This window comes from Astatotilapia calliptera, chromosome 23 (genome assembly GCF_900246225.1).
Source record: "Astatotilapia calliptera chromosome 23, fAstCal1.2, whole genome shotgun sequence".
Lineage (NCBI taxonomy): Eukaryota > Metazoa > Chordata > Actinopteri > Cichliformes > Cichlidae > Astatotilapia > Astatotilapia calliptera.
In genome coordinates this window covers 7,559,631-7,584,431 of record NC_039323.1, presented here as the reverse complement: position 1 = coordinate 7,584,431, position 24,801 = coordinate 7,559,631, and the positions used below count along the sequence as shown (strand labels likewise).

Below are 24,801 nucleotides of genomic sequence, written 5' to 3'. Positions count from 1 at the left end.
CTGCAATTCCTCAATGGTGAATACTTTTGTCTGACCACTTCAGATAAACCAGATTCATTATACAACCTCAGCTTGAAACATAACGTGACAGTGTGCAAAAATATATGATCTGCACTGAATGTTCTTGGGCAGTTACTGAAACAATGACCTAACAGGCTTGCGTGGCAGTATCGGTACGGACTGTGCAGATGAAATTTGAAACCAAGCGCTCTAATTATTCTCCTCAGCCTTGAGTATGAAATTGAGTTCTTTGCAAGCCCCTGAAAAACATGATTAAGGGCTGAGATGATTGGGTTCAGCGTGATGACAGCTTGTCAGGGAGAAACAACTCTGCTAAGTGAATTAGCTGTAATTATTTCTAATGGCTGAAATGAGCAGGCGGCTTTGTAAACAGACTTGGAGGAAATCTTTCTAAAATGTGTTATCATTTGCGCTTTCATTCAATCAAAATATCTCTCTACATTTGTATGCTATCAGTTATATTTTCTGAAGATAATGAGCGCAGATAAAACATTTTTTGCATCATAATAGTCAGGTTCTGCTGGTGGAACCAAATTAAAAAGTGCCTGTATGAGACTTGGATATATTTAGATAGTGGTCCTTTGGTGCTTAAAACCCACTTCAAAGCATTAATATGCAGAATGTCTTTCCAGAGATCGAGTGACACAAAAAGGTGAGGTGAGACAAAATCTCACAGGAGGGAATGAGTGGTAAATGCTCTGAAAGACATTCAAAATGTGAAAAGGATGTCTATTTAACAGGCTAGAAGTGTGTGCCAAATGCACTGGAGAAAATGGATGTGGACTGTGTTGCAACTCAGTAAACTCCATTTTATTAAGCAGTGATGTATGATCGCATTTCTTGGAAACGATGAAATGATTTGTGAAAGATCGCTATTGAGATGCAGATTCAACAGGGAAATGAATTAAGGCTTGCAGGGACAACCTCGTTACTGTATCTCCATCATGATGGAGCATTACAATTTTAAAAATACTGGGAGTGCATGCAGAAAAGAAAAAAAATTAGTAATTCGAGGATTTAAAAATACTGGCGTATTCTTCAGACGTGGATCAACAATCTTCACATGTGGGGTACATTCAAAGTCATGATCATTACACAAATCCCCATAATTTGTTTTAATGAAATGTGAACTGTACACATTTTATTTCGAGGCTTCTTAAACTAAATATAAAAATATACATTCCAGAGTTAAAGCAGTCATCTGAGACGTCATTTTGAAATCCCAGATGATATTTTATGACCTTGAATGAAAACTAAATTGCTAGAAACCATTTGTCTTCTAAGACACATCTCACATCTCTTTCTAAAAACGAGCTTTTCGTTGAATTCGACATCAAATACTGAACGTGTGCTTGAAAAAAGTTCTTCATTTTTCTTCTGAAATTCACTTTGTCTTCTTGCCTTTTGGCCTTTTGGTCTTTAGTCCTGATTTGTTGGCCTCATCCTGTGAACCAAGAGGGGAGGATTAGAGAAAGAATGATTGTGTTACATTAGCACTCTATTTAATGGTGCCAGAGCTTTTTCCGTGCTTAATATCTGAGTGCTTCTTTACAGCTCATGATAAACTCTTTTGCCTAAAACTCCCGCTGTGTTTGCAAATGTGCAAATTGCAATGTACTGATTGACATGCACCATGCTGTTTTAATGTATTCCTGTAATTGCATCAAACAAAACATTGCCATCCTAAGTACTTTTAGGAAACATCCTCTGCTAATTATTAGTCTGGCAATCCAGACTGCCAACTTGTAGAGAACTCTGGAACCTCTGTTACATAGTACAGGGTGAACAAATGTTCACTGAGTCTGTCTTGATGCATCAATTTTGTCTGAGTTTGTTTTTCATATTGGCGTAGAGCTTTATACAGCAGGAAATTGCTTTGATACCATTTTTAATAAGTGACTCATATACTGCAAAGTAACTGGCAGTGACCTGTTCCTCCTCAGGTGTGAGACTGATTCAGCTCTTTTTCCCCCTCTAAACTGTAGTCTCTTTTTCTCATAAATCAAATCCTATCCAGGTATTCAGAGACTTTATGCAATTTTGGATTTAGCTTTTGCAAAACTGATCTCACTCACCTTACCAAAAATGATTTTCTCCCATTCGATATTGTCTCATTGGTTGTTGGGTAAGTATGCTGACTTTTGTAAAGGCTGTACACTGTTAAGAAGGAGCCCTGGGACACTGATTTCAGGGACTGACTGTTTCCTCCTCAAAGAATAAAAAGTTCCAGATTTCCACCAACATATCTTCATAGACGAAATTAAATAAGTGTGCCTCAAGGGTTCGGGTCCTGTTTTTTAAATGTATTTTTTACATACACATCAACCCATCATTAAAGCTTGACTCATGAAATTCTTAACAGTTATCAGTTTAAGGGACGTTATGAGGCTGTAGCTGAGAAGACCTCCTCGTTTTCTCTCTTTATTGCTTTCCGGTGTCCGGTGTACACACGGCACAGAAAATAACCGGCTACTCTGAGGTTAATGTGACATTTTTTTTAAATTCATCATGTCTTTGAGATGAATCTGACTTAAACAATCCATCCTACCGCCAAGGGGACATTTGTGAAATTTCTCCATATTTAGTGAAATATAGTGCTGTGCAAAAATCGGCCCTCATTTCTTTACATTTTGCTAGGAAAATGCAAAATGGGTACAGTGATTTAAACATGTACAAAATTTGTTGCCACTGACGTTCAGTCGAGTTCTTCTATAATTTGGTGAATCTCAGCTTTTTCTTCCTTTTTCCTAAGAATAATTTCTTGTCAGCCACCCTGTCGATGATGAGACCTCAGCAAAGCATCTCTCAGGCCCTGTGTCAAGCCTTTGCTGGATTTCTTCCTATTTCGTAATGGCTTTCAGCTACTGCTCATCTGATTTAAAAAAAATAAAAGAAAATAAAAATCTTTTTTTAGGCCTGCCACTTTTATCCTCCAGTTTTCTTCAATTTTCTGAGGACACACAGCACACCATGCCAAGTGATTCCCAAAGAATTATCAGGCTAACAGCTCTTTGGGAATCACTGTCTTTGTTAAATATGGCATTTGTTTTTATAGATTCAGTTAAAGAAACTGGAAAAATATGTGGTTTTGTGACAGGCTGCTAGCAACAAACCACCTAAAGATATCATTTAAAATTTTCTGTTATATGTAAACACTCTTTAAACTGGTGTCTCTTTTATGTTTGAACAAATCATAGGTAGGTGAAACTAAAAACAAATGGTCAAACTCAAAAGAAAACTTTCAAAAACCTCAGGAAAGCCTTAAAACTATTTACTTACAGAAAAGTCTGGCTTCAAAACATAAAGGAGGCTCAATACTTGTTCCCTCCCGGGGCAGATGGCGGGTTGACTGGACCAGCGCAGACATGCTGGAGGACCGGATGCACTGTCTACACCAGCTCTCGCTTACCTTTACCCGCCCCTGTTGCCTATCCTGTGTTTCTATGGTCTATTGACAATCATGTGCTTTTTGTGCTGGGGTATTTTTTCTGTTCTCAAACTGTTCTCCCATTAGGTGCTCAGTCTGAGTGGAGTTTTTTTTTCTCCTCCTCTCACCTCATGTTATGTATTTTTGTTGTTTTTTCCTATCAGCCTACCTCTCTGACATGTCTTCCTAATGTGATGTTTGTGTAAAGTTTGGTCAGAAGGTTTCTTTGTAAGTGCGCAAGCGCCATTAGCATGCTGCCTGCTGCAACCTATAATTTCCTTCGGGATTAATAAAGTATTCTGATTCTGATTCTGATTGAATAATACTCAGGCACAGTGAAAAATAAGAATGTCATATATGAGCTCATGAGGTAATCACAAATTACACCTCAGTACGAGATATTGAGGAGGCTACAATGTTAAACTCAAGCTGATATATTTTTTTTAAATTCAATTTAAACAGAGCCAATTTTAAAAACAAGGATGAAACCTCCTTAAATGCATTCATGTCCCTCCCTTATATAGATGAGGGCTCCTCAAAGCTTTGGTAACTGAGTGTCAAGTTGGTGCTGCCTAATAGATACATTATTGGATTTAATGTATCTGTTTAGCAGCACAGTACAACCTGAACATAGATCATTATAATGACCTGGTGCTTAAGTTTCAGAGGGCACAGTTTGAAAGCAGCAGTGTATTACTAGTGTTAAAAAAAATGTATGGTATGACATTACTTTCATGTCTCAAAGTGCAAGTGTTAATTTTAATTATATTTGCAATTGTCCGTTAAAATTGTTTTTTTTAACTGTAAGTAAGATGACTTACATTTCGTCACACCAGCCAAATCTGGAAATATTAAAAAAAGCTTAGTATGTATGGACAAATTTCCCCAATGCTCCACTCCTGTGTCTTACTATAGAAATGGTCGAATGAAATACAGTACAAAGCGGTATAGTTTTCATGAATTCTGGCACTGGCCTGTGGGAGGACCCTTGTTCTAGATTTTTGTTTGGTTTGAATGACTTAAGTTATTTGAATGTCATAAAAAATAGTTTTGAGTCATACTTCACATGTTCTAAAAATAAAGTGTTTGTTTTCAATCCAATCTAATCATCTTAAATTCTTATGCAAAGTTTTAGTAGACTTCATGAAATGGAGTGATTCTGCAGAGGTGTTAAGTTCTCCTTCCACAGGCAGCAAATTCTAATAAGTTGGAATAAAATAAAGTGCTGAGTTTTACAGTGAGTTGATGGGGTTTGGAAGAAGGACAAACTTTTAAAAATGTAGGTTTGCAGTACCTTTAATCTATCTGTTGCAGCCACTCAAAGGTCAATCATGTATCAATGGAATAACTTTGGAGAACACAAAGGCGACTTCAAAGCAGACTGGACCTAACTTCAGGCCGGTGAAAGCGTGTTTGATCTCCAGAACATGTTGCAACCAGACACTTTGTAATAAACTGACGTCTCACTGTAACTATACTGTGTAACAGTACAACCCCAGCATTCTGACTCTGCTTTGGATGCCAGAAAGGCAAAACCTCGCCTGCAGTCAATCTCTTTGTTTCCAGATAATTGGAGGAACACTGGGTGGTAAGTCAATTAAACTACAAGAAACCAGGTGGTCTCCTGCATCAGAAAACTGGCAGCAAAGTCAAATTTGACTGATGATGTGTCAGCAGAAGATGACAGAGCAATGTGTAAAAGGCTCAGAGTGTGTCTCACCGTAGAGGCAGTGTATCCCTCCTCCACCAGGATGTTACGAGCACAGTTGTTGATGTGTTTGAAGCGATCGGGACCTAACAAAATGCCCCCGAACCACCTAGACACGACCACCATGACATTACGCACGTCCAGGATCTGTTGTGAGAAATAAACGTTTAAATGAGCTGGCTGAAAGCTTTGATAGCTGTTTTCAAACTGCATCAGATATATTTTACACTATATTTGATTTATAATAAACAGATGAATCTTCATGAAATCCATCTGACTAAGCTTCCAGTCTAAAGCCAATAACCTATAAATCTAAAATGGATGTATTTGTGGTGTAATTTCTTAGAGTTAGACAGAGATTTATTTTACGTTCAATTTCGTGTGTTCAATATGTGGTTTAAGGACACAGTTAACTTACATTAGGACAGAAACAGAAGGGCTTGATGTTCAATTAATTCATTAAATCACATAATTGAAATATTCTACTTAAACACAAATGAAATAAAAACTACAATAAAACTAAATATCATCTCAAAAAACTGAAATAAGACAGTTTTCTAAGCAATAAAATACCATAACAACAGAAACGTTTAAAAGACCATTCAGAAAAAGTACAATAAATCAACTGTCTACATCTACATGAATGGCATTGCACCCTGCAATGAACATATGGATAATTATCACCCTGCTGTGCTGGAACGTTCAACTATAAAAAGCATTTTGGCACCTTTTACATGATTGCTTTGATTTTCCTGTCAAAAACTGTCAAGTCCAGCTGCAGCAGGTAGCTTTTTGCAGCGCTACCTGCCTTGAACCAGTACCAAACTGCAGACATGAATTTGGCAAATGTGTGAAGTACTTGGCAGCCAACGAGTGCATTGTTCCCCTCGGGATTTGCCATAAACTAAAACCCCATAAAAAAGAGTGAATATTAGCCTTATTCAGTAAGTTCAATATTTAATTGTTCTCTCTCTACCAGTCTAATAACAGTTTTATGTTTACAGTTTGTTTACAGTTTGTCATCTTGATACCTCCAGATGGAAAAAGAAAAAAAAAATGCTACTGCAGCTTTACAGGAGCAGCCAGAAACGTCAAAGGTGCACTCTCATATCTCTAAAGTTTGTTTGCAAATAAGATGTGCAATATAACAAATGTGTAAATATATAAAACAGGAAAAGCCTTAAGATTGTTTTTCTTTTTAATTGAGACTGTTTCCCCATGTTCCTCTTCAGGTTCTGCAACTCTTAAGTTTGAGCGCACAAAGATTAAATTGAGATTAATGAAATTCCCAGTATATGGCAAAAGGCATATTTTCCAAAACACCAGACTGTGGTCTTAAAATGAAGTGGAGAACTTTACTTTGCACTGCCACAAAAACCAATCTGTCATTTGAAGGGACTCATCCACATCTGACTGCCAGCTCTATCAATAAGATCCCACTTTTATTCATCGCCACACACTTCCACATTCACTGCGAGCGTGCACACATTTAAATGAGGAAATGGGAAGAAAGCCTTATGAAGAGGAATGAGATTAGAGGAAAATAGATTTGGGAAAAGCTCTTCATGTAAATTGCTCACTATGCTGAGAGTGTTGCGAGTAGGAGATTAATCACTGTGTTGCTCAGAAAGATGGAGGACAGCAGATCCAGTTACAGGTCAGACAGCTACAGGAATTTACCTGATTTCTTAAATCTGCTCTCATGCCCGCGAGTTAGAAAAGAAATCTATAAAAGGCTGATAGCTTGAATCAATCTGGTTTTAGGATTAAAAGCACTGATTTTCCTTTATCATTCTCCCCATTTACTATTAGGAATATTAGAAGCAGTGGGTGGCTTCCATGCAGCGCCTGGAGACTGACCTCTGATGTGAGCCAGTCGTTGGTCAAGGACACAGTGACAGCAAAATTAGCCTAGCGTTGTTTGGATGAAAGAAACCGAAGAGGAGCTTTAAAGCTGCCCCTGCGCTCGGCCAAGGCTCTAACTCAGAACCATTTTCCCTAACTGAAGAATGATCTTTTTTTCCACTCTAAAAAATATTTCCTCTGCAGCTTAGCTTTTACTTGCACCTCGTAATATCTAGCATTATAGTTACTGGATTGGTTCTTACCTAGTGCTTTTCTACTACGTGAGCACACAAAGCACTTTGCACAGCAAGTCTCATTCACCTCCATTCATACATCACTTTGCATCAGATCAGCCTCCAGAGCCACATAGCACTTCTTTCCTCCCTTGTAAAATTGGATCTGTCACTATGAAGCACTCCTGTATCACTCACATTATTCTCTTGCTTATTTTCAATATAAATATATAGATTATTATATTGATTATAGCTACACTCTGTTGGTGTCAAGAAAGCTTTAGAATAGAAGAAATAAAGCTTAATGCGCTTCCTTGATAGCAAATATAGAACATATAATAACACAGATGCAGGTAAATTAGACTTTCTTTGAATTCTTTCAGCATTTAAAAGATAATTTAAAGCAAAGACTGGCTGAGCAAGTTTTTAAAGCGAACATATGAGCGCTTGATTCATCTGAATTCAGTGTAGCAGATCTCAGTTTCTGACATATCCACACCGATAATCCAATGCACCATTTCACAGTGATTTATCTCTCTAACAGGGCCACACTGGCAGCGGCGACTGCTGTCATCCTATGAATGAAAATGAACTTTGACACGAGTCATGGATTTCATCTGGAAAAGCTCTGACACGACGCAGCACCTGGGAGTAATGAGTAATGACACAACTACTACAAGTCACTGCTGAGCTTTGTGTTATAGGAAACTTTTTGTTTGGTCACAAACCTTTTACTGGCTTTCATTCAACGTTACAGGGAAACAAAAACTGTGTGGACAATAACACATTTTAGTGTGATGTGGGTGTGTGTGTGTGAATCATAGGGCCATCTGACAGTAAAACCCAGTGACAAGGGCTTCTTTGATATTTGAAATAAAAGGATTAATGACTGTGTGAAATTATTATAGTGGGACCATAGCTCCCAGTGGAGGAAACCTAAACACCATTTAAACATTAGAAGCGTGGTTTATACTACTGCAGCCACATCCCCACACAAAACAATCTCAGTTCTGTTTTTCTCAGCAAGTACACTTCTCTGAATCAATGTTCGGCTCTGCCTTAGAGACCGGCAGCTTCAGTATTTCCACATCACATCATCTCAGTGTCTCAAAATCAACCCTGACAGGCTCAAAGAAATTCATTAGATAGCCTGTCTAATTTAAAAGAGACGCAGTTTTGACGCTCTGTTATGGACATTAGTCTGAATTTTATAAACGTCCTGAATTGATTTTCACTGGAGTTTTGAATACATATTCTTAAAGCTTTATGTGACACCGTCAGTCGATTACTTACTTAATCTATTAGAAGGGTTACTTTTCACAAAACTGAATTAATACTTCTTCCTCCCTATACAGTTGGCTGTGGTTTAAGGCCATAACTGGAAGGTCAGTGGTTCGATCCTGGGCTCCTCCATTCTGAATTTCAGTGTCCTGAATGCCAATGCCCTTGACACATTACTGTTTGTGTGTGTATGTGATAGGAGTACAGATTATACTTATATTAAACACTCACAGTATAAGGCACCTTTTTAATTTAGCTTTTACTTAGCGTTTATTTATTTTATGCTTATTTATTCTATCCTGTTATTCTATTATTAATTTAGACTTTACCTAATATTTATTGATTTTATTCTTATTCATTTTTTAATCTTCTTACTCTATTTATATTTATATTTATATTGTATCCTGTTCTTATTTATTTTATCATTTTACCCTGTATATATCCTATTGCGTCATATCTCCAGTGTTTCCTCAGAGGGCGCTCTCTGCACCGGGGCTGTGATCGACTGTGGCTGCTGGGTCTCTGGGGGTCCTCTCAGCCTGGCTGGGGGGCTCCTTGGCCTCCCTCCTGCTGTGTGCCCAGCCTGGAGGCTGCGGTCTGTGACCGGCTCCCGGTGCAGACGGCTCCCTGTGATAGTGTTTCCTCACTTGGCCCAGCCCAATTTTTACTCTTTAAGTGTGCTCGTGTGTGTGTGTGTGGGGGGGGGGGGGGGGGGGGGGGGGGGGATATGTGTGTATTCACATCATTTATGTTAATGAGAGTGTGGGGAGTGAGTTGGAGGGTGGGGTGGGCTGTTTTTAACTATGTAAAGCACTTTGTGCTACATTGTTTTTTGTATGAAAAGTGCTTTATAAATAAAGATTGATTGATTGATTGATTGAGTGGTAGGACTGAAAAGGTGTTAGAAAAAGTGCTATTAAAAGTATAAATGAAGTCACTTCAATAAAAAATGGCAGGTGTGCTATAAGAAACTGCAACAGAATTTAAAATAAGGCCTAGCATTCAGTGTATAAACATTTTCATACCAACAAGAGAGACTAGCATGCTCAATAAGCTGTGACATTTCTATAATCCTTATTGTCCATTAAGCTGAAAGGCATTAAAAAAACATTATCATTAAAATTAGGAGCATCCTGTTTCAGAATGATGCTGAAAATTGTTACTTTGAGGATTCACGGCTATAATATATATGTCAGTATGTCCTAAAAGCTCTCTGACAAAGTACAAACAGTACTGTTTATGATGCTAACCTCCATTATACCTCAAAATGCCTTATAATATGAAAATAAAGCTCTCTGCTTTCAGGAGTGCCGGCTTACTTGCTGTTATGAGAAGCAGAAATAGATGTAGAACCTTCATTTATTAGGCTAATTTCACAGTTTAGGTTAAAGTCAAATATCCTGCGATGTTCCCAGTCTGCTAAGGAATCTACCATAATGCACTGACCAACTCGTTTACACATGCATTCACTGTTGATGGCTCTACTGCATGTCATTAACTAATCTTTCTGATGTGTGGTTTTTTTTCTGTTTGTTGATCACGGTCTCTCTGTGCTTCTCTTTGTTCTCTTCTCTTTCTCTCACCACCCAACTGGTCACTGCAGATGCCTTACCCACCTTCTGCCAGAGATCTCTGCCTGTTAAAAGGGAGTATTCTTTTTCTCCACACCAATTTAAAGTGCCACTCGTACTGGATCGCTGGATCAGTCAGCTTCTCCTAGCAAGGTTGTAGCATTGTCTACCTTACAATATAAGGTGTGTCGTGAAAATTAAGATTATGTTTTGGCACTATATAAATAAATCATAAAATACATTAAAATACCCTCAAACCACTTAATGACATCAAATCTGTCTTTAGTTTCAGAACACCTCACCCAAAAATGCCCCCATTGTTTACTGATACAGAGGATATAGGTTACAATACCAGGACCTTGGAACTGGAGAAGCCAAATGTAATTCGGCCGTGTTTTTTATTCATATTATTCGCACTTATGCCTTTCCCGCTGTGACATGTTATTATTTTCAACAAAAAGGCCTAATCTGCTTTGGTGGTGTGACATAAACTGTCAAAACTGTCACAACAGCTACCCTCATTAAGAGTAACTTATTTTGAATGCCAGTAAACACGAAAAAAGTGTCAAGTTTCCAATTTATGCTGCAAAATATGATATTAATAAGTGGTGGTTATCACCACTACCATACTATATGTCTACAAGTGCGTGCATTACGTGAAAAACATTTAGGTTGATATTGTGGGAGTGTGCCTTACTGATAACAATCTTAATTGCAAAATCACAGCAGTTTCCATATTAAACTGTAAATGGTAGCACGTAATTTCATCCATCAAGGGACTGGTGTTGGGTATTAGCTTCAGCTATATGCAAGGCTATGTAGATCGGACACAACTGTCAGTGTCCTTTAGAAATAAACTAAATTATGCATACTGTGAAAATAAACAGGGCAGCACAGACTCCAATTAAGCAATGCAAAAGCCAAAGGAAAGCTCAAGGCAGCCAGCAGATTTAACAATGTGGCTGCCGTTACTGGGCGGACGCTTTTGTGCATTCGGCTTTGGCTAACTGACTAGTTCTTTGGGGATTTTTACCTTTTTAACAAACATAACATGCAGTTTTGGTATGAAGCTGAAAGAGTTATCTGTTGGACCAAAGCCAGCATTTTTTTTTAATTAAATGATAACCTGCAGTAAATGGAGCAATCTCCCCCCCGCGGCTGTCTCGCCGTCATCTTCACAGTCCTGCAGGAAGCTGTGCTTGTCCTCGCAGTAAATCCTACAACAGATAGAATCACAACAGCTTGGTTTTAGGCGGGAGAGCATTAAGACGTTGTGGTTAGTGTGACACTGTGACACTTAAAGCCTCTTCACCGGAACATTTTTGTCAGTGGTCTAAATGTCACAATATCCTCCCCGTGAGTAATGACCACCCAGGCAGTGCACCAACGACGCAACATCGACCTCATTAGACGACACTTAAAAAAAAAAAACACCACACATCTCACACACAGGCAATGCCTGAGAAAACACAAACACACACTGAGAAAGGCCACACACACATACACACATCTTTTCACATTATGCACAGTACTGTCAGAAGCCGTCATTTTCTCTGGTGCTTTTTTGACCTTTAATTGCAGCAATGAGCCCTTTGGGGAAGACAGATCAGCCTTGAATCTTTACTTATCTCATGCTCTTCTCCACTGTGGGCGTAAACACATACAGACATATATACTTTATTTATATTAGATCCATTATATATTAAACTAAATAATGTATATTAATTTAATTTATTAGATTGAACCCCCTTTATTAGATGTTTCCTGTAGTGTCCTTTTAATCACAACTGATTCATTTCACATTTCTATACCCACACCTGGGATGTCTCTTTTAAGTTGGACCCTCACTTGCCATCCAAAAGCTTGAATTTTATTCTTTTCCCATTGAAGCTGTTTGGGTAATTGCCTTTTTGAATCAGCCAACCTTTCATAAGCTGCCATTCAATTCTCAGAGAAAAATTTGGTTGATACAATTTTAAATTCAGTGATTACAAGACGTGCAGGCCCTGAAATAGCAAAGCAGGTCCACGCTGTGGTACTCCGTCGTGATATTTTAGTTCAGATTAGTTTCAGCTGGTTTCCAGAATAGATTTTCCTGTTTCACTTTAGTTTTTATTGTTTGAAAATGTTTAATTTTACTGTAGTATTATCGTACGGATGCTATGTGTGAGGAGAATCAGTGAAGATATTACAATAAACACACAGAAGGATTTGAAAGCAGCTGGCTCACAGTCATGTAGATATCTCAGTCTTAATGAACACATTCATCGATCATTAATCAGGCAAGTTGTAGTAAAATTTTGCTACCCAGCTAACAAATATTTAAACTAAGGCTTTTCTAAGTTCACAAAGTCATTTCATTTAGTTTTTTTGATTTCGTTCTATTTGTCTGTCTCATCATAAGCTCATCATAAGCTTGTTGCTGAATTTCCCAACATTTTTGTGGTCTTCCTCTATTTAGAAAATTCTTATTCACTATTTTTCTTGCACAGATCTCTGAAGATGCTTTACTGTTACAATTGCTTTCTTTTACACCTCTTATAGGATTCCATATTGTGCTCCTGCTGTGATCAACTGCTAAGAAAAGCAGCAGTTTTTCATACTGTGGAATATAAAACTCACAGGGCATTAGAAATGCTTTCTCTATAATGTCACTTCTAAGGTTCAGAGAAATTCATGTTTAAGGCACGGTTTACATCACATCATCATTCTTTACATTTAGAGAAGGACAAGTCTACAAATCACACTCCCAATCTTATCTGATCTACTGGAACACTTGAGACTTTGCAGTCTTTAGCACAGTGGTTCATTATTTTTCCAACCCACACTCAAACAGTATAACTGCTTGTCTGTTACTACTTTAGTGTGAATGTGTTTGTCTATAATTACAACTTAGATGAAGAGCAAACCACACATTTTGAATAATCAGTGTAGAAATCCAAGCATTACAAAGGGTTTATACATTTTTTTTAGCAACTGTATAAGCAATATGTGACATTACTAACCTGTATGCATAAATATTATGAGTGGCACTGGCAATCTTCTTGTTTTCGTACAGCTTCTCCAGGACCATTTTAACCTGTAACAAATAATGTGGGGAGTAATGAAATGTCACTCTCAGATGCATTTACACTGACTTTACTGCTGAAGCAAGGCATCTCCTTTTCAGCACTGTGTTAGCTGGAACCTGCTTTCATGCTAAAATCCTGATTGAAGGCATACTAAAACAGCAGTGATGTCCAAAAGAAGGTCAGACTAAAAATGATGCTGTATTTGTGCAGATGACAACTTGTCAAGTCAACATGCTGTCTAACACTGCTGACTAATGCACAAAGCAGCATTACTCAACTGTTTATGAAGCTAAATCACCTCATGTATTAATTAAACAGACACTGAAAGGCTCAAAATAAAACTGAGGCTTGACTACAGTGTGACAAAAATTGGTTTTAAATTCATGCCTCCCCTGCCTGTTCCATTTTTGTAGTGCTGTCACCGTCGTGTCACCTTCGAGTTAGTTACCAAATTTAGCCAGTTGGCTTCTGTGCTGGCAAAGGCTACAGCAACACTTCAAAAGTTACTCTAAAACAGTTAACACACTGTATGTAACAGACAGACGTAGCTTTCAGCTCTGAAAGATGATGGCATCGTGCCTTAAACCTGCACTCCCTTTAATGACCAGAAGGGGGCAAAGGGGGTCATTGCTTAAATAACCCATTTAATCGATGACCTCTGTAAATGCTGTCGGAATGAGTTAATCACTAGTCTCAAATCTTCTTAAATACAACATTTCAGACATCATGGTCCGCATTAGTCTAAAAATTTCAGATAAAGCAGGGTGTGTTTTAAGGAAGGGCTACCTTGAAAGTTACAGGCTGCCACCATATGAGTGTACAGTGTCCCTCAGTTACCCAGTCAAATCCACCGTCACTGGTCACATCCATTTCCATAACACCAAAATGCAAAGAGTGAAAGCAGCACAACAGGTTCACCAACGGGTGACTTCATTATGGATACTGTGGGTTGATTACTGATATATTCATATATATATATATTTATACAGGTCAAATGACCCTAGAGGACACAACTGCAGATAATCACAGTATACAGAAACAGTAAATAAGTTCAGATTAGATTTGTGCAATAGTTACTGCAGACTGGGAACTCTGTTGACTCTGGGACTTCATTGGCTCTAGCACTTTATATTGTGTGCAAGTGGTTTTATGGAGTCCTTAATGTTTTTTAATATCATATTTTCTCATATGCACCAACCGGGAGTCTCACTCCTGAATGCAATGACAATGAAAGCCCTTTTATCTTATGCCATTTAGTACTGACCAATTTAGAAGAACAAAAAAATAGGCTATACTGAAGTTGAAAAAAACTAATTACGTGCCCAATTTGTTTTTCTTTATATCTATAAATGAAATCAGTCACTTCCAGATCAGTATATAAAATTATGGAAATGATGTCCAGCTCTTCGTCTATTTGGTTTATGTCCTCTAAAGAGGACAGCTGTCTGCGTAAATATTTTTATACAAATTGCAATTCACAGCAGGTGGAAGCTTTTAAGATAAGCTGGTATGTTACCAGAGACTCAGAGAGTGAGATTAGCATGCAGGAAGGAACCAGATGATGTTTCAGATATAAATTATCTTCCACTCATCAAGTATTTCTGTTGAATTTTGTATGAATTGTTGATTGCAGAGAGGATTCATCATTCATGAAAAAAACGAGGCACAAAATTCAAACTGTACACTGTTGGAGCTCCATCTTTTTATGCATATCATTTTTTATTATGCTCATTTCCATGCTGTACCTGTCTGGGAGTCACCACAGGCGCCAAATGGGGCTGGAAGGTACTGCGTCGGTCTGTGATCGGATTTCCATGTTTAATTGGAGGCAGCTCCTCATCTACAAGATAAAATATTATCCGTAATAAGACAGAGACTGATTTTGTCAGAAATGATGCCATCGTAGACTAAAATGTGCTTTTACCATTTGCCTGTTCCAGGAAGAGGTGCACATTTTCTGTATTCAGTCTGAGACTGCTGAGATCTGGAATGTCTTCATCATCATCAACATCCTTCTCAGCCGTCATGTTCACTTTTTCTGGTTCTTCCACTGAAGGAGGTAATATAAGAAATGTTATGTCATGTTAATAAGAAAGTTGATTTTTTTATGTCCCTGATGCCTGTAAAGGTCTTCACCGAGCTGTCTGTAGTCTCAGGGTGCCTGGCACTGAAATGACACCTACTGAGCAAATCATCCCCAAATTACCATTACATAACCTTAACATTGGCATGTGAATGCATGATAATGCTAATATAAGCTTCAACCAGAATACTGTAAACGTGACTAAGTAAAGTGCCATCGATAAAACAGGAAGGATGTGACTGCAAATTAATTACAACACATCTGACAACATCTAATAAACAAGCCAATGTCGAGAGATCAAACACCAAAAGCCGATCTAAAGGTGCTGACATTAGAACCCTGTTGTTATGGAAACAAAGGTGTGCCATGTGTGAGGACGGCCTTCATCAGCTGATAATCTATGCACATATAGATCATGTCTTATACGCGGTCTTTCAACACAATCATAAATAAATGTTCCATAGCAGTTAATAAAATCTGCTCTTTGAAAAGTCTGCCAGCATTAATATTTAAGTATCCTCCAACAAAAGTTGGGATTTTAGAGAATAAGCTTTGTTACCTGTCTATATTTTTGTAAATCCCATGAAAATATCAAACCAGCGATGCATTAATAATAACCATGGCGAGCCAGATGGGTTGTTAAGCAAAATCAATTGGAAAGCCTTTGGAAAAGGGCATGCTCTTGTTAAAAATACCAGGAAAGATGTTTCTGTTCTTCCACACCAATCTGATTAATAAACCATAAGATGTATCTATAAGAAGCATGTAGCTTTTAGGCCTGAAACATGTACAAATGTACAAGTGCTTGAAACTTGTATTTATTATAAATGAGCTGTATGACGCATCACCTCTAATTGCAAAAAGAAGAAGTCAGGCAGCACAATAAAGCCCTCTTGGTCAGTTTTTCATAGATTCATTTGCCCGTTGCATCTGAATTTCAAACACCAAGGTGTCGGTGGCCAAAGCTGTCGTCCCAAGGTACAGTGGCCATGTCTTTCTTTTGTATACAGTCTATGCTTCAGACTCAGGTCATTCTCAAATGCACGACCATGTCATCTAGTGTAAGTGCAGCTGAATTCTCTGAGCACATGTGTGTTTTTCACACACTGTGAATTTTCCATTAGCGTGAGAGCACCTACATGTAAAAAAAGCTGCAGTCCAAGGACTTTCAAGCATTAGCAGTCAGTGCAGGTAACGATGTCTCTTATAGGTTCTTTATTCTTCAGCACACAGAACTGACAAAATAAAAACCATTAGGCAGATATTTATGTAGTTAGACCCGTTATCACTCTATGATAATTAACTGTAAGCTGCACATGGAGATAAATATAGATTGTTGAATGGTAATAAACTGAACTAATTACTTAAAGCATTAAAATACATATGTCTATGCTACAAATCATCACAATTAATTATTTCTAAGCCTAAATAGCCTTAAGACTAAAAACATTACAAGCTTATAATTATACATTTAAATTAATTTCAAAATTTGACTTGAAAATGTTCCTTCAGTTATTGATATAATGACCTACATCATCCTGCAGTTATCCATTTAAAGAGGTTAGTGGTAGTAAAGTAGCTGCTCTTGTTCATTTTCTTTTACCACTCAGCTGATGCTAAACTCAGCAATGCCAAATAAGTCTGAACTTCTCTACTTTGTTTTTTTCCATCCACTAGTATTTATCTTAGAAGTTATTTTTAACTCAAAAAAATGACAGAACTCTGTGTGTTTGCTGGGCACTATATTCAGCTGTGGATTAGCACATTTTGTTTAGGTGTTCTTGAGTATTCTGTACGCATGAACTACTTAAAACAGACAGTGGAACATGTCACCAAGTGCGATAGTGTGACTCACTCTAGTATTTGTAAGAGTATATCAGCTACAATTCATTGCCTTGGAGAAAATATGCAAATGCAAAATTGTCATAAAAAGCACGTACCTTTAAAGGGAACTAAAAAAACAACCTTGTCAACAACAGGGGTCTGTGGCACAGAGGATTTGCTGCAGCAGGCTTGGCATACACAATACTTTTTAGTAGAATTAATCCATCGTTGCTTGTGTGTGTGTGTGTGTGTGTGTGTGTGTGTGTGTGTCTTTTCCTAATAGGATTTGATAAAAAGGCAAATAAAGACTTTAATATGTGTGTTTGTGTGTGTAGTAGAAGTATATTTTTCAGGGAAATAAAAGCTAACAAATCTTAGAGGACCAGAATAAAGAGAAGAAATGGCAAAGTTGAGCTGCTCATGGATCTAGCATGTTTTACGCTAATAAAGGTTCACAATATTTATTCTATGCCTGCACACAGCACAAACAGGACAGAAGCACACACACAAAATTACAAATCATTAAAATGTTCTATATTTAGATGAATAAATTCTGTTTTTCTACCTTTTTTCCTCCTGTGCGATCTAATGAATCCAAACTTCATCATCAGAAACAATATTCTGTCTGTACTTTTCATGTCTTTTCTCATGTTTACCCACTTTTCATTTCCTTTTCTGTGAAGTGTACATCTTCAGACTCATCATCCCCCTCTTCCTCTTGCACACAATGTCCCTGTCTTTTGAATGAATGAGCTGTCAATCCCGCTCCTGAGCTGAAGTGCTGTGACCAGTTATACTTATTACCACATGAATTGCAGAAAGGGGAATTATGACACGCAACAATGGGGAGGACAGTTAATATTTTTCAAGCTTGTTGCTCAAAAGAGACCGTCTGCCTCAATAATAGATGCTGCTCAGCGCTAGATAATTGAGACAGACAAGAAAGCCCCCTTCTGAAAATCTGATTCGGTGTGACACTTGTAGAGAATCTTTAATTTGAGTACCTTTATGTCTTTTTACACTTCAAAAGACTCTGCCGGGGTAACCAAAGGTATTACACTGATATCGATCTCAATTCAGCGCAGTCACTCAGAGTCTTGAGGAGTTTTTAATGCCCCTACAGGTCTCATCTTATCACAGCTTTAGACCGCACTACAGTTGTCTTAGGAACGGAGGAGTGTTCTAACAAAAAAGAAGAAGCATCAAGTGGGTAAGTGGGTTCATCCAATAACTGACCTGCTGGTAATCAGTGGTCTAGATCCCGTCCAATGTGTGGATTATCGTGTAAACAAGTCCTTGGAAAGACTGAAACTGACATTTTTCTAAACCCACTGCCAAAAAGTTTGTCCAAAGAAAAGGTCAAATGAACTGCCTCATTGACTGTCACCCACTTGCTCTAACCCCACTATAAATAAATGCTTTGAGAGACTCATCCTTGTTCGCATTAAGGCAGCCATCCCTGCTGACCTCGACTCACGCCAGTTTGCATATCAAGAAAAATGATAAACATAGGATGCAGTCATCACAGCTCTCCACACAGCTCTTACACAGTTTGTGGGTTTCAACTCGGCTGTAAATATAGTTATCCATCACAAACTAGTTCACAAACCTAAGCTTAGGCTGTTAGTAGTGCATGTGTTCACTGGACATCCTGAGCACCCAGAATGTCAGGATGGATGATACTCTTATCCTGAACACTGGCACATCACAGGGGTGGGTTCTCAGCCCCCTCTTCTACTCGCTGTTCACTCCTGACTGCTCTCCCATTGACACATAAAATTTGATGATGATACCACCATCTGATATATGACTGTGATGAAAAAGCCTGCAGGGAGGAGGTCAGGCATCTCACACACTGATATTATCCCAATAATCTGGACTTAAACACAAGAAAAAATAGCAGGGAAATCAAAGTGGACTTCTGAAACACACTGATTACTCTGCCCTTTACCACACAAAGAAGAAATAGAGAGGTTAGCAAGCTTTAAGTTCCTTTATGTTTGCATCTCGGCCAACCTCACCGGGACCACAGACATCTCCCATCAGGTGGGGAAGGCCCAACAGAGGTTTTACTTCTTGGGGAAGTTAAAGCACGCTCACCTGACCTACTGTTGCACAGTGTGGTTCGTCAGCTGCATAGAAGAGAACAGAAAGGCTTTGCGACAGGTGGTGAGGGTGGCAGAATGTGTTATCGGTGCCACTCTACCCTCCCTCTGTGACACTGGTTGACTCCAAAGAAAAGCCTTTTGTTTTATAATGTACCACACCCAAACCAGACTTCACCTGTTCTTCCCTCTGCTCTATGGGAAGAGATTCAGATCAATCAGGACCAAAATCAGCACCTTAAAAAAACTATTTCTTATTCAGTAAGAATAGACTGTCCTCTAATATCTGGAAATTTAGTTTTAAGCATCTTACTCGTATCTCTTGCACCGTGCAGTGTTATTCTGTATGTGCTACCTCACTGTGTTTATCTTTATTTCTATTTATTTTATGTTTATACTGCAGGCTGTTTGTCTTTTGTTGTGAAAGAGCTTTAGAGCCGCTGAGTGGTTTTTCATTGTTTTGTGAACAATGACAATAAAGATCTATTCTATTCTATTCTGTTCTAATTTATCAGTCGCAGCCACCACTTGACAGATTAATAACACAGTGAGCTACTTTCAGCTACTTTCACTTATTCATGTGGTGGCTCCACATGTTTGATTTGGCAGTTTGTACCCTTCCTGACATGACTTTTCCTGTGAATGTGTAAACCACTACACTATGTAGACAACTAGTCAATGAGATAACACAAAAAAGCCAAGAAAAAAAAGGAGTACAGTTCTGTCAAGGATAGATACATGCAAGTATAAAATAAGAAATTTAAGCTTAAAATGTGATATTTCAAAGTCAATTTATCCGACATGTCTCACCAAAAATAACCTACAAAACCCATATGCTGCAAAAAAGCAATAAATGATACAGCTTGTTTGGGTGAAGCAGCCCAGGAGGGTCATTTAACTCTATAATCCAGCACATGGAGTGTCGTTTTTACACCTTTAACTTCATCAGTTTGTATATAGAGACTGTTAAGCCTCAGTCCTTTAATATGTATTCAGGAATCACGTGCAAGTTTACAGGAGACAGTGCATACACACAGACTGTAAATAAAAGATTGACATAGCCGCTGTAATGCCACCGGTGGGTAAGGCCCTAATTACACCGTCCTACAGACTGGCAGGTGACCCCTGTCAACCAAATATTGGCCCCTGTCAACCAAAGCAATGACAAGGAGGCTTCTGGGGCAGCACCCTCTCATTTCCAGCAATAACTTGCCAACCAGTTAGAGAATGCACATTGCTCTCTGTAGTTGCCAGCAGGTCAAGAGGCTTGTGTGACTGAGGCCTTAGTGGTTATTTTACTTTGTTGTATTTTGCTTGTTTGTTTTTTTCTAACATATGTGAACACAGTTTAATGATATGTTAACTGGTGAGTTATTAGCTGAAGCTAAAGCATTCTCAAACTTGGGTGTCGCCGTCACCCGCTCACCCAGCAGGGTGACAACAATACCCCAGTGTTTTACAGCTAAGGGATACAAACGAAACCAAAACAACACATACTCACAGAAAGACACTATAAACTGAACAGCTGACTCCTTAGCATCTTTTAGTAAAACCAGACAAGAACGTGAAGAAACCCCTGTAACCTAAAGTGGCCACACCCTTAATTCTGCATAACTTAACATAGTTCCCATGGATGAATTATATAAAAACTAACCAAAGTGCATTCACTATCAAGGTGGAAATGATTTACTTTTTGAATAGAATAGAATAGAATAGAATTCAACTTTAACAACTTCAACAACTAATTTTTGTACCAGGGTGTAAATATAATTATTTTGAGAGTTTGAGACTAAAATGTCCACAGTTACAACTCTATGAATTCAACGAAGCACTTCTGGAGAGGTCAAGACTGAGGTGGTCTGTCAGGTCTTATTCCGAGTCATTAAAAATGGCCATAAAGTGGGACCTCAAGTGGGAATTTCCTTTTTTCACACCTCACCTGTTTCTGAGTTCTGGGACTTCTCAACGAGGAAATCTCTAACTTTTTCTACCCACAGGTAGAGGATGCTCTCCCCCGCGTGCTCCCTATAAAAATGAAATATTTTTATGTGAGGGTGGGTGAAATAAGAGGCATGTAAACTACAGTGATATTAAATCATGGAAAACAATGACAATGAAAGCTTTTGATGTGGCTAATATCCCTCTACGGTATCTCTTCATGAAGTCAAAAATTATGAAAGGCACTCACACATAGATGTCTTCCAGGCTGTTTGCCAATTTGGCCCTCTCAGGGCCTCGCAACCACACTGCACTACAACAGCCGAGAACAAACACGGGGTTATTGAGTAGGAGTAGGAGTGGGCCGTTGAGTGGGATGCTGTTCTTTCAAATCATCAGAGCTCTTCCATATTAAATTTGAAAGGCAAATCAGACTTACTTGATCTGGTATATGGGCGGAGCTGCGCTTGGATAATCAGGTGGGAGAATTATCTGATCAATAAAGGGGGAAAAAAATCAGAACAGCATTACAAACAAAAATGCATGATGGACACTAATATGCAATTTTCTGCACCTGCAAACACGCCGTCAGTTTTGGCTCCTCCAAGTCGGCGGATATTTTAATGCAAAATATCCTGGATGCTTCATCAATCACACACCATTCATCACCATAGATAGAAGACAAAGCCTCAACCTCTTCAATCTAAGAGAGAACAAAGAACAACAAAGCAATTAGATTAATCATATCAGACTCGGTGGTGATTGTTTGGACCATGGATGCACAGAAAGCTTCACTCACTTTATTTAATCCGTGTGTAACTGACATTTAATTTGATTCACAGAGGTACTTCAAAAAAGCATTAATTACCCCTTGAGTAGAGGCAGTAAAGTGTTTAAATACCTGGGGTCAACCTTCCAAAGCAACAGATAGTGCACAAGAGAGGTGAAGCACAGAGTGCAGGCAGGGTGGAGTGGGTGGAGATGAGTGTGGTCTTGGTACTGACAAAAAGACAGGAGGCTGTGTCAGAGATGCTAGCTGAAGATGCCAAAATTAGAAATGAGTACATGAGCACCTCAGGTCAAACAGTTTGGAGCCAAACTAAGAGAGGAAAGGCTGAGGTGGTTTTCGACATGTGCAGAGGAGGGATAGTGCATATACTGGACAAAGGATGCTGCAGATGGAGCTGCCAGGCAGGAGAAAAGAGAAAGACCTCAGAGAAGGTTCAAGGATGTCGTGAATGAGGACATACAGAGAGTTCATTAATCACTGTGGTGGAACTTACCAAGTGAAAGGGGCAAAGATGAAGTGTATTTAATAAGAATATTCAAATTAATGTTTTTGTTTTTACACTCTTCTGGACTAACTTTGGAATAACCTTGGGACCTGGAGCAGCTCCTCAGCTTGGCCTCGGCCATAAATTAGCTGTTGCAGCTCTCATGCCACTCTGCGTACGTCAGTTTCTTTTTGACAGGCAAAGAAGACTTGAACATCAGAGGTGCAGAGCTGTATGTCTGAGATGATAATAGCAGGAGAATTCTTGATCATACATAGACAAGACTAAACCAAGGGTGAGCAGTTAATTTTTCCAAGGGGCAACATGGGAAATTGGGCTGTTGCAAAAAAGTTGAACTCAATTCACTTCAATGTTAATTTTTATCTCTTTGTAAATGCTACTGGTAAGAGTAAATATTACAATTAGGCCCTAATTGTGTACACTTGGGAAATTGAATTGGCCAGCCCGGCTGTAAACTGAGTCCTTAGAGCTGTTTTAAGAAGGCCATTGTCTCACTGGGATTACTTGTACTTAGATTGATCTCAATAATTAAAACTTATTGGCCTTTCTTAATATGAGCAGCTGTTATTGTAACAGTATCTACACTCAGCAGCCATTTTATTAGTTACACCTTGCTAGTTTCAAGCCCTTTGCTTTCATAACTGTGTTAAGTCTTTGGGAAATAGATTTAAACAAGGTGCTGGAAATATTCTTCAGAGATTTTAGTGTGTATTGACATGACAGCATCACACAGTTCCACCTGCACATCCAACCAACTCTCCTGTTCCAGCACATCATAAAGCATGTGGATACTATTGGATGAGATGTGGTGACTCTGAAGGCTATTTGATTTTGTGACGTTGTGAGGTTCAAGAAACCAGTTTGAGATGATTTGTGAAATGGTGCGTTATCCTGCTGAAAGCAGCTGTTAGAAGATGGGTACACTGTGGTCATAAAGGGGTTATAACATTTAAATGATGCTCAATTGGCACTAAGGGGCCCAAAGTGTGCCTAGTAAATCTCACTTACACCATTATACCACCACCACCCTGAACTGTGATATATGGCAGGAGGGATCCAGGCTTTTATTCTGACCCCACCAGCCGAATGTTGCAGGGTTGGTGTGTTGCACATTTAGAGATGTTCTTCTGCATTACTCGGTTTTAATGAGCGGTTATTTGAGTTACATTCCTATCAGCTGTAAGCAGCTTGGCCATTCACCTCTGACCTCTGGCATCACAAGGGACGTTCACACAGAGAGAACAGGATATTTTCTCATTTTTAGACCATCTTCTGTAAACCCTAGCAGTGGTTGTGTGAGAAAATCCCAGCAGATCAGCAGTTACTGAACTGCTCAGAGCAGACCATCTGGCACCAACAACCTTGCCACATTCAAAGTCACTCAAATCACCTTTTTTCCCCATTTTGATGCTCAGGTTGAACTTTAGCAAGTCATCTTGACCATGTCTAAATACCTAATTAAAATGAATTTCTGCCATGTGATTGGCTGATTAAATATTTGCGTTAAGTAGTCATTAAATAGGTGTACCTAATGAAATAAGACAAGTATCAATATGTCCCCTTAGAATATGTGAAGAAAAGCAATGGGACAAATCTGAGCTGTAAACTGAATGACAACACACACACACACACACACACACATTGTGAGATTACAGTTAGTGATCTCAAGACAGTATATGTCATTATTTTCTTTATGATTCCCAACTTAGATGCCAATGTTTACTTTCCCTGAATATAAAGACAGTGGGTACACAACTGTATAGCAACAAAAATTAAATTATGTATGCCTGCGATGGTGTTCACTTTTTTCCCTTTTTTTCTGCTGTTTTGACACTTTGCGTTGATGTGTGGCCTCTGTGCACCCTGCTGCACCTGCTGCGCTTCAAACATCACTTCCAAAAGTGTTAATGAATCCAGACACCTTGGGAACAACCTTCAGTATATGTGTGTGTCTGTGTATGTATGTTTATTCAAGTTTTTTTATGTGCTGCTCATGTATATTCATTTTTATCTTAAATAACGCAGCAGGGCTTGTTCAACCTGTCAGCTCTACATCTACCGCATTTGGCTTACGTGCTCTCACCAGGCCAGTTGAAAATATTACAACAAACAAGACATTTCGCACAAACTGACAGGATTGCCTAACTTTTTCTGAGGATTAAAAAAGGAAGTACTTTGTGCTTACTTGAGTCTGAAGATCCTCATCATCCCCCGGAGTTATGATATCCGCCATTTATTCTTCTCATGACTAAGTGTCACCTATATTAAATGTGTTGATTATTCAGTAAACCACAAAATTCATAAGACACACGTACATGAGTTATGTGTTGACGCCCAGCTCTGAGAAACTACTTCCTGGTCAAAGCAGTTTGACTCGTCTATGCGTATTTTAACTTCCG

General features: G+C 38.7%; 1 protein-coding gene across 1 annotated transcript; it reads right to left on the bottom strand.

Annotated features, from left to right (window-relative positions):
- Positions 1–809: 809 nt before the first annotated feature.
- Positions 810–24,789, bottom strand: impact (impact RWD domain protein). The gene is made up of 11 exons (XM_026159053.1): positions 24,588–24,789; positions 21,682–21,810; positions 21,547–21,599; positions 21,358–21,420; positions 21,109–21,194; positions 15,082–15,207; positions 14,903–14,997; positions 13,092–13,165; positions 11,213–11,303; positions 5,169–5,303; positions 810–1,465 (listed from the first exon to the last, which is right to left on the bottom strand). Exons 1-11 carry the CDS (start codon positions 24,633–24,635, stop codon positions 1,406–1,408), a joined length of 960 nt encoding a protein of 319 aa, XP_026014838.1. The 5' UTR covers positions 24,636–24,789; the 3' UTR covers positions 810–1,405.
- Positions 24,790–24,801: the final 12 nt, after the last annotated feature.

What these genes read in the sequence shown, in the direction of transcription:
- impact (XM_026159053.1), bottom strand. Translation starts at nt 24,635, where the DNA reads ATGGCGGATATCATAACTCCGGGGGATGATGAGGATCTTCAGACTCAA. An exon ending in CCGCCCATATACCAGATCAA is followed by an intron (nt 21,421 to 21,546) that starts GTAAGTCTGATT and finishes CGGCTGTTGTAG; the next exon opens with TGCAGTGTGGTTGCGAGGCC. An exon ending in AGGGATACACTGCCTCTACG is followed by an intron (nt 1,466 to 5,168) that starts GTGAGACACACT and finishes CTTGGTTCACAG; the next exon opens with GATGAGGCCAACAAATCAGG.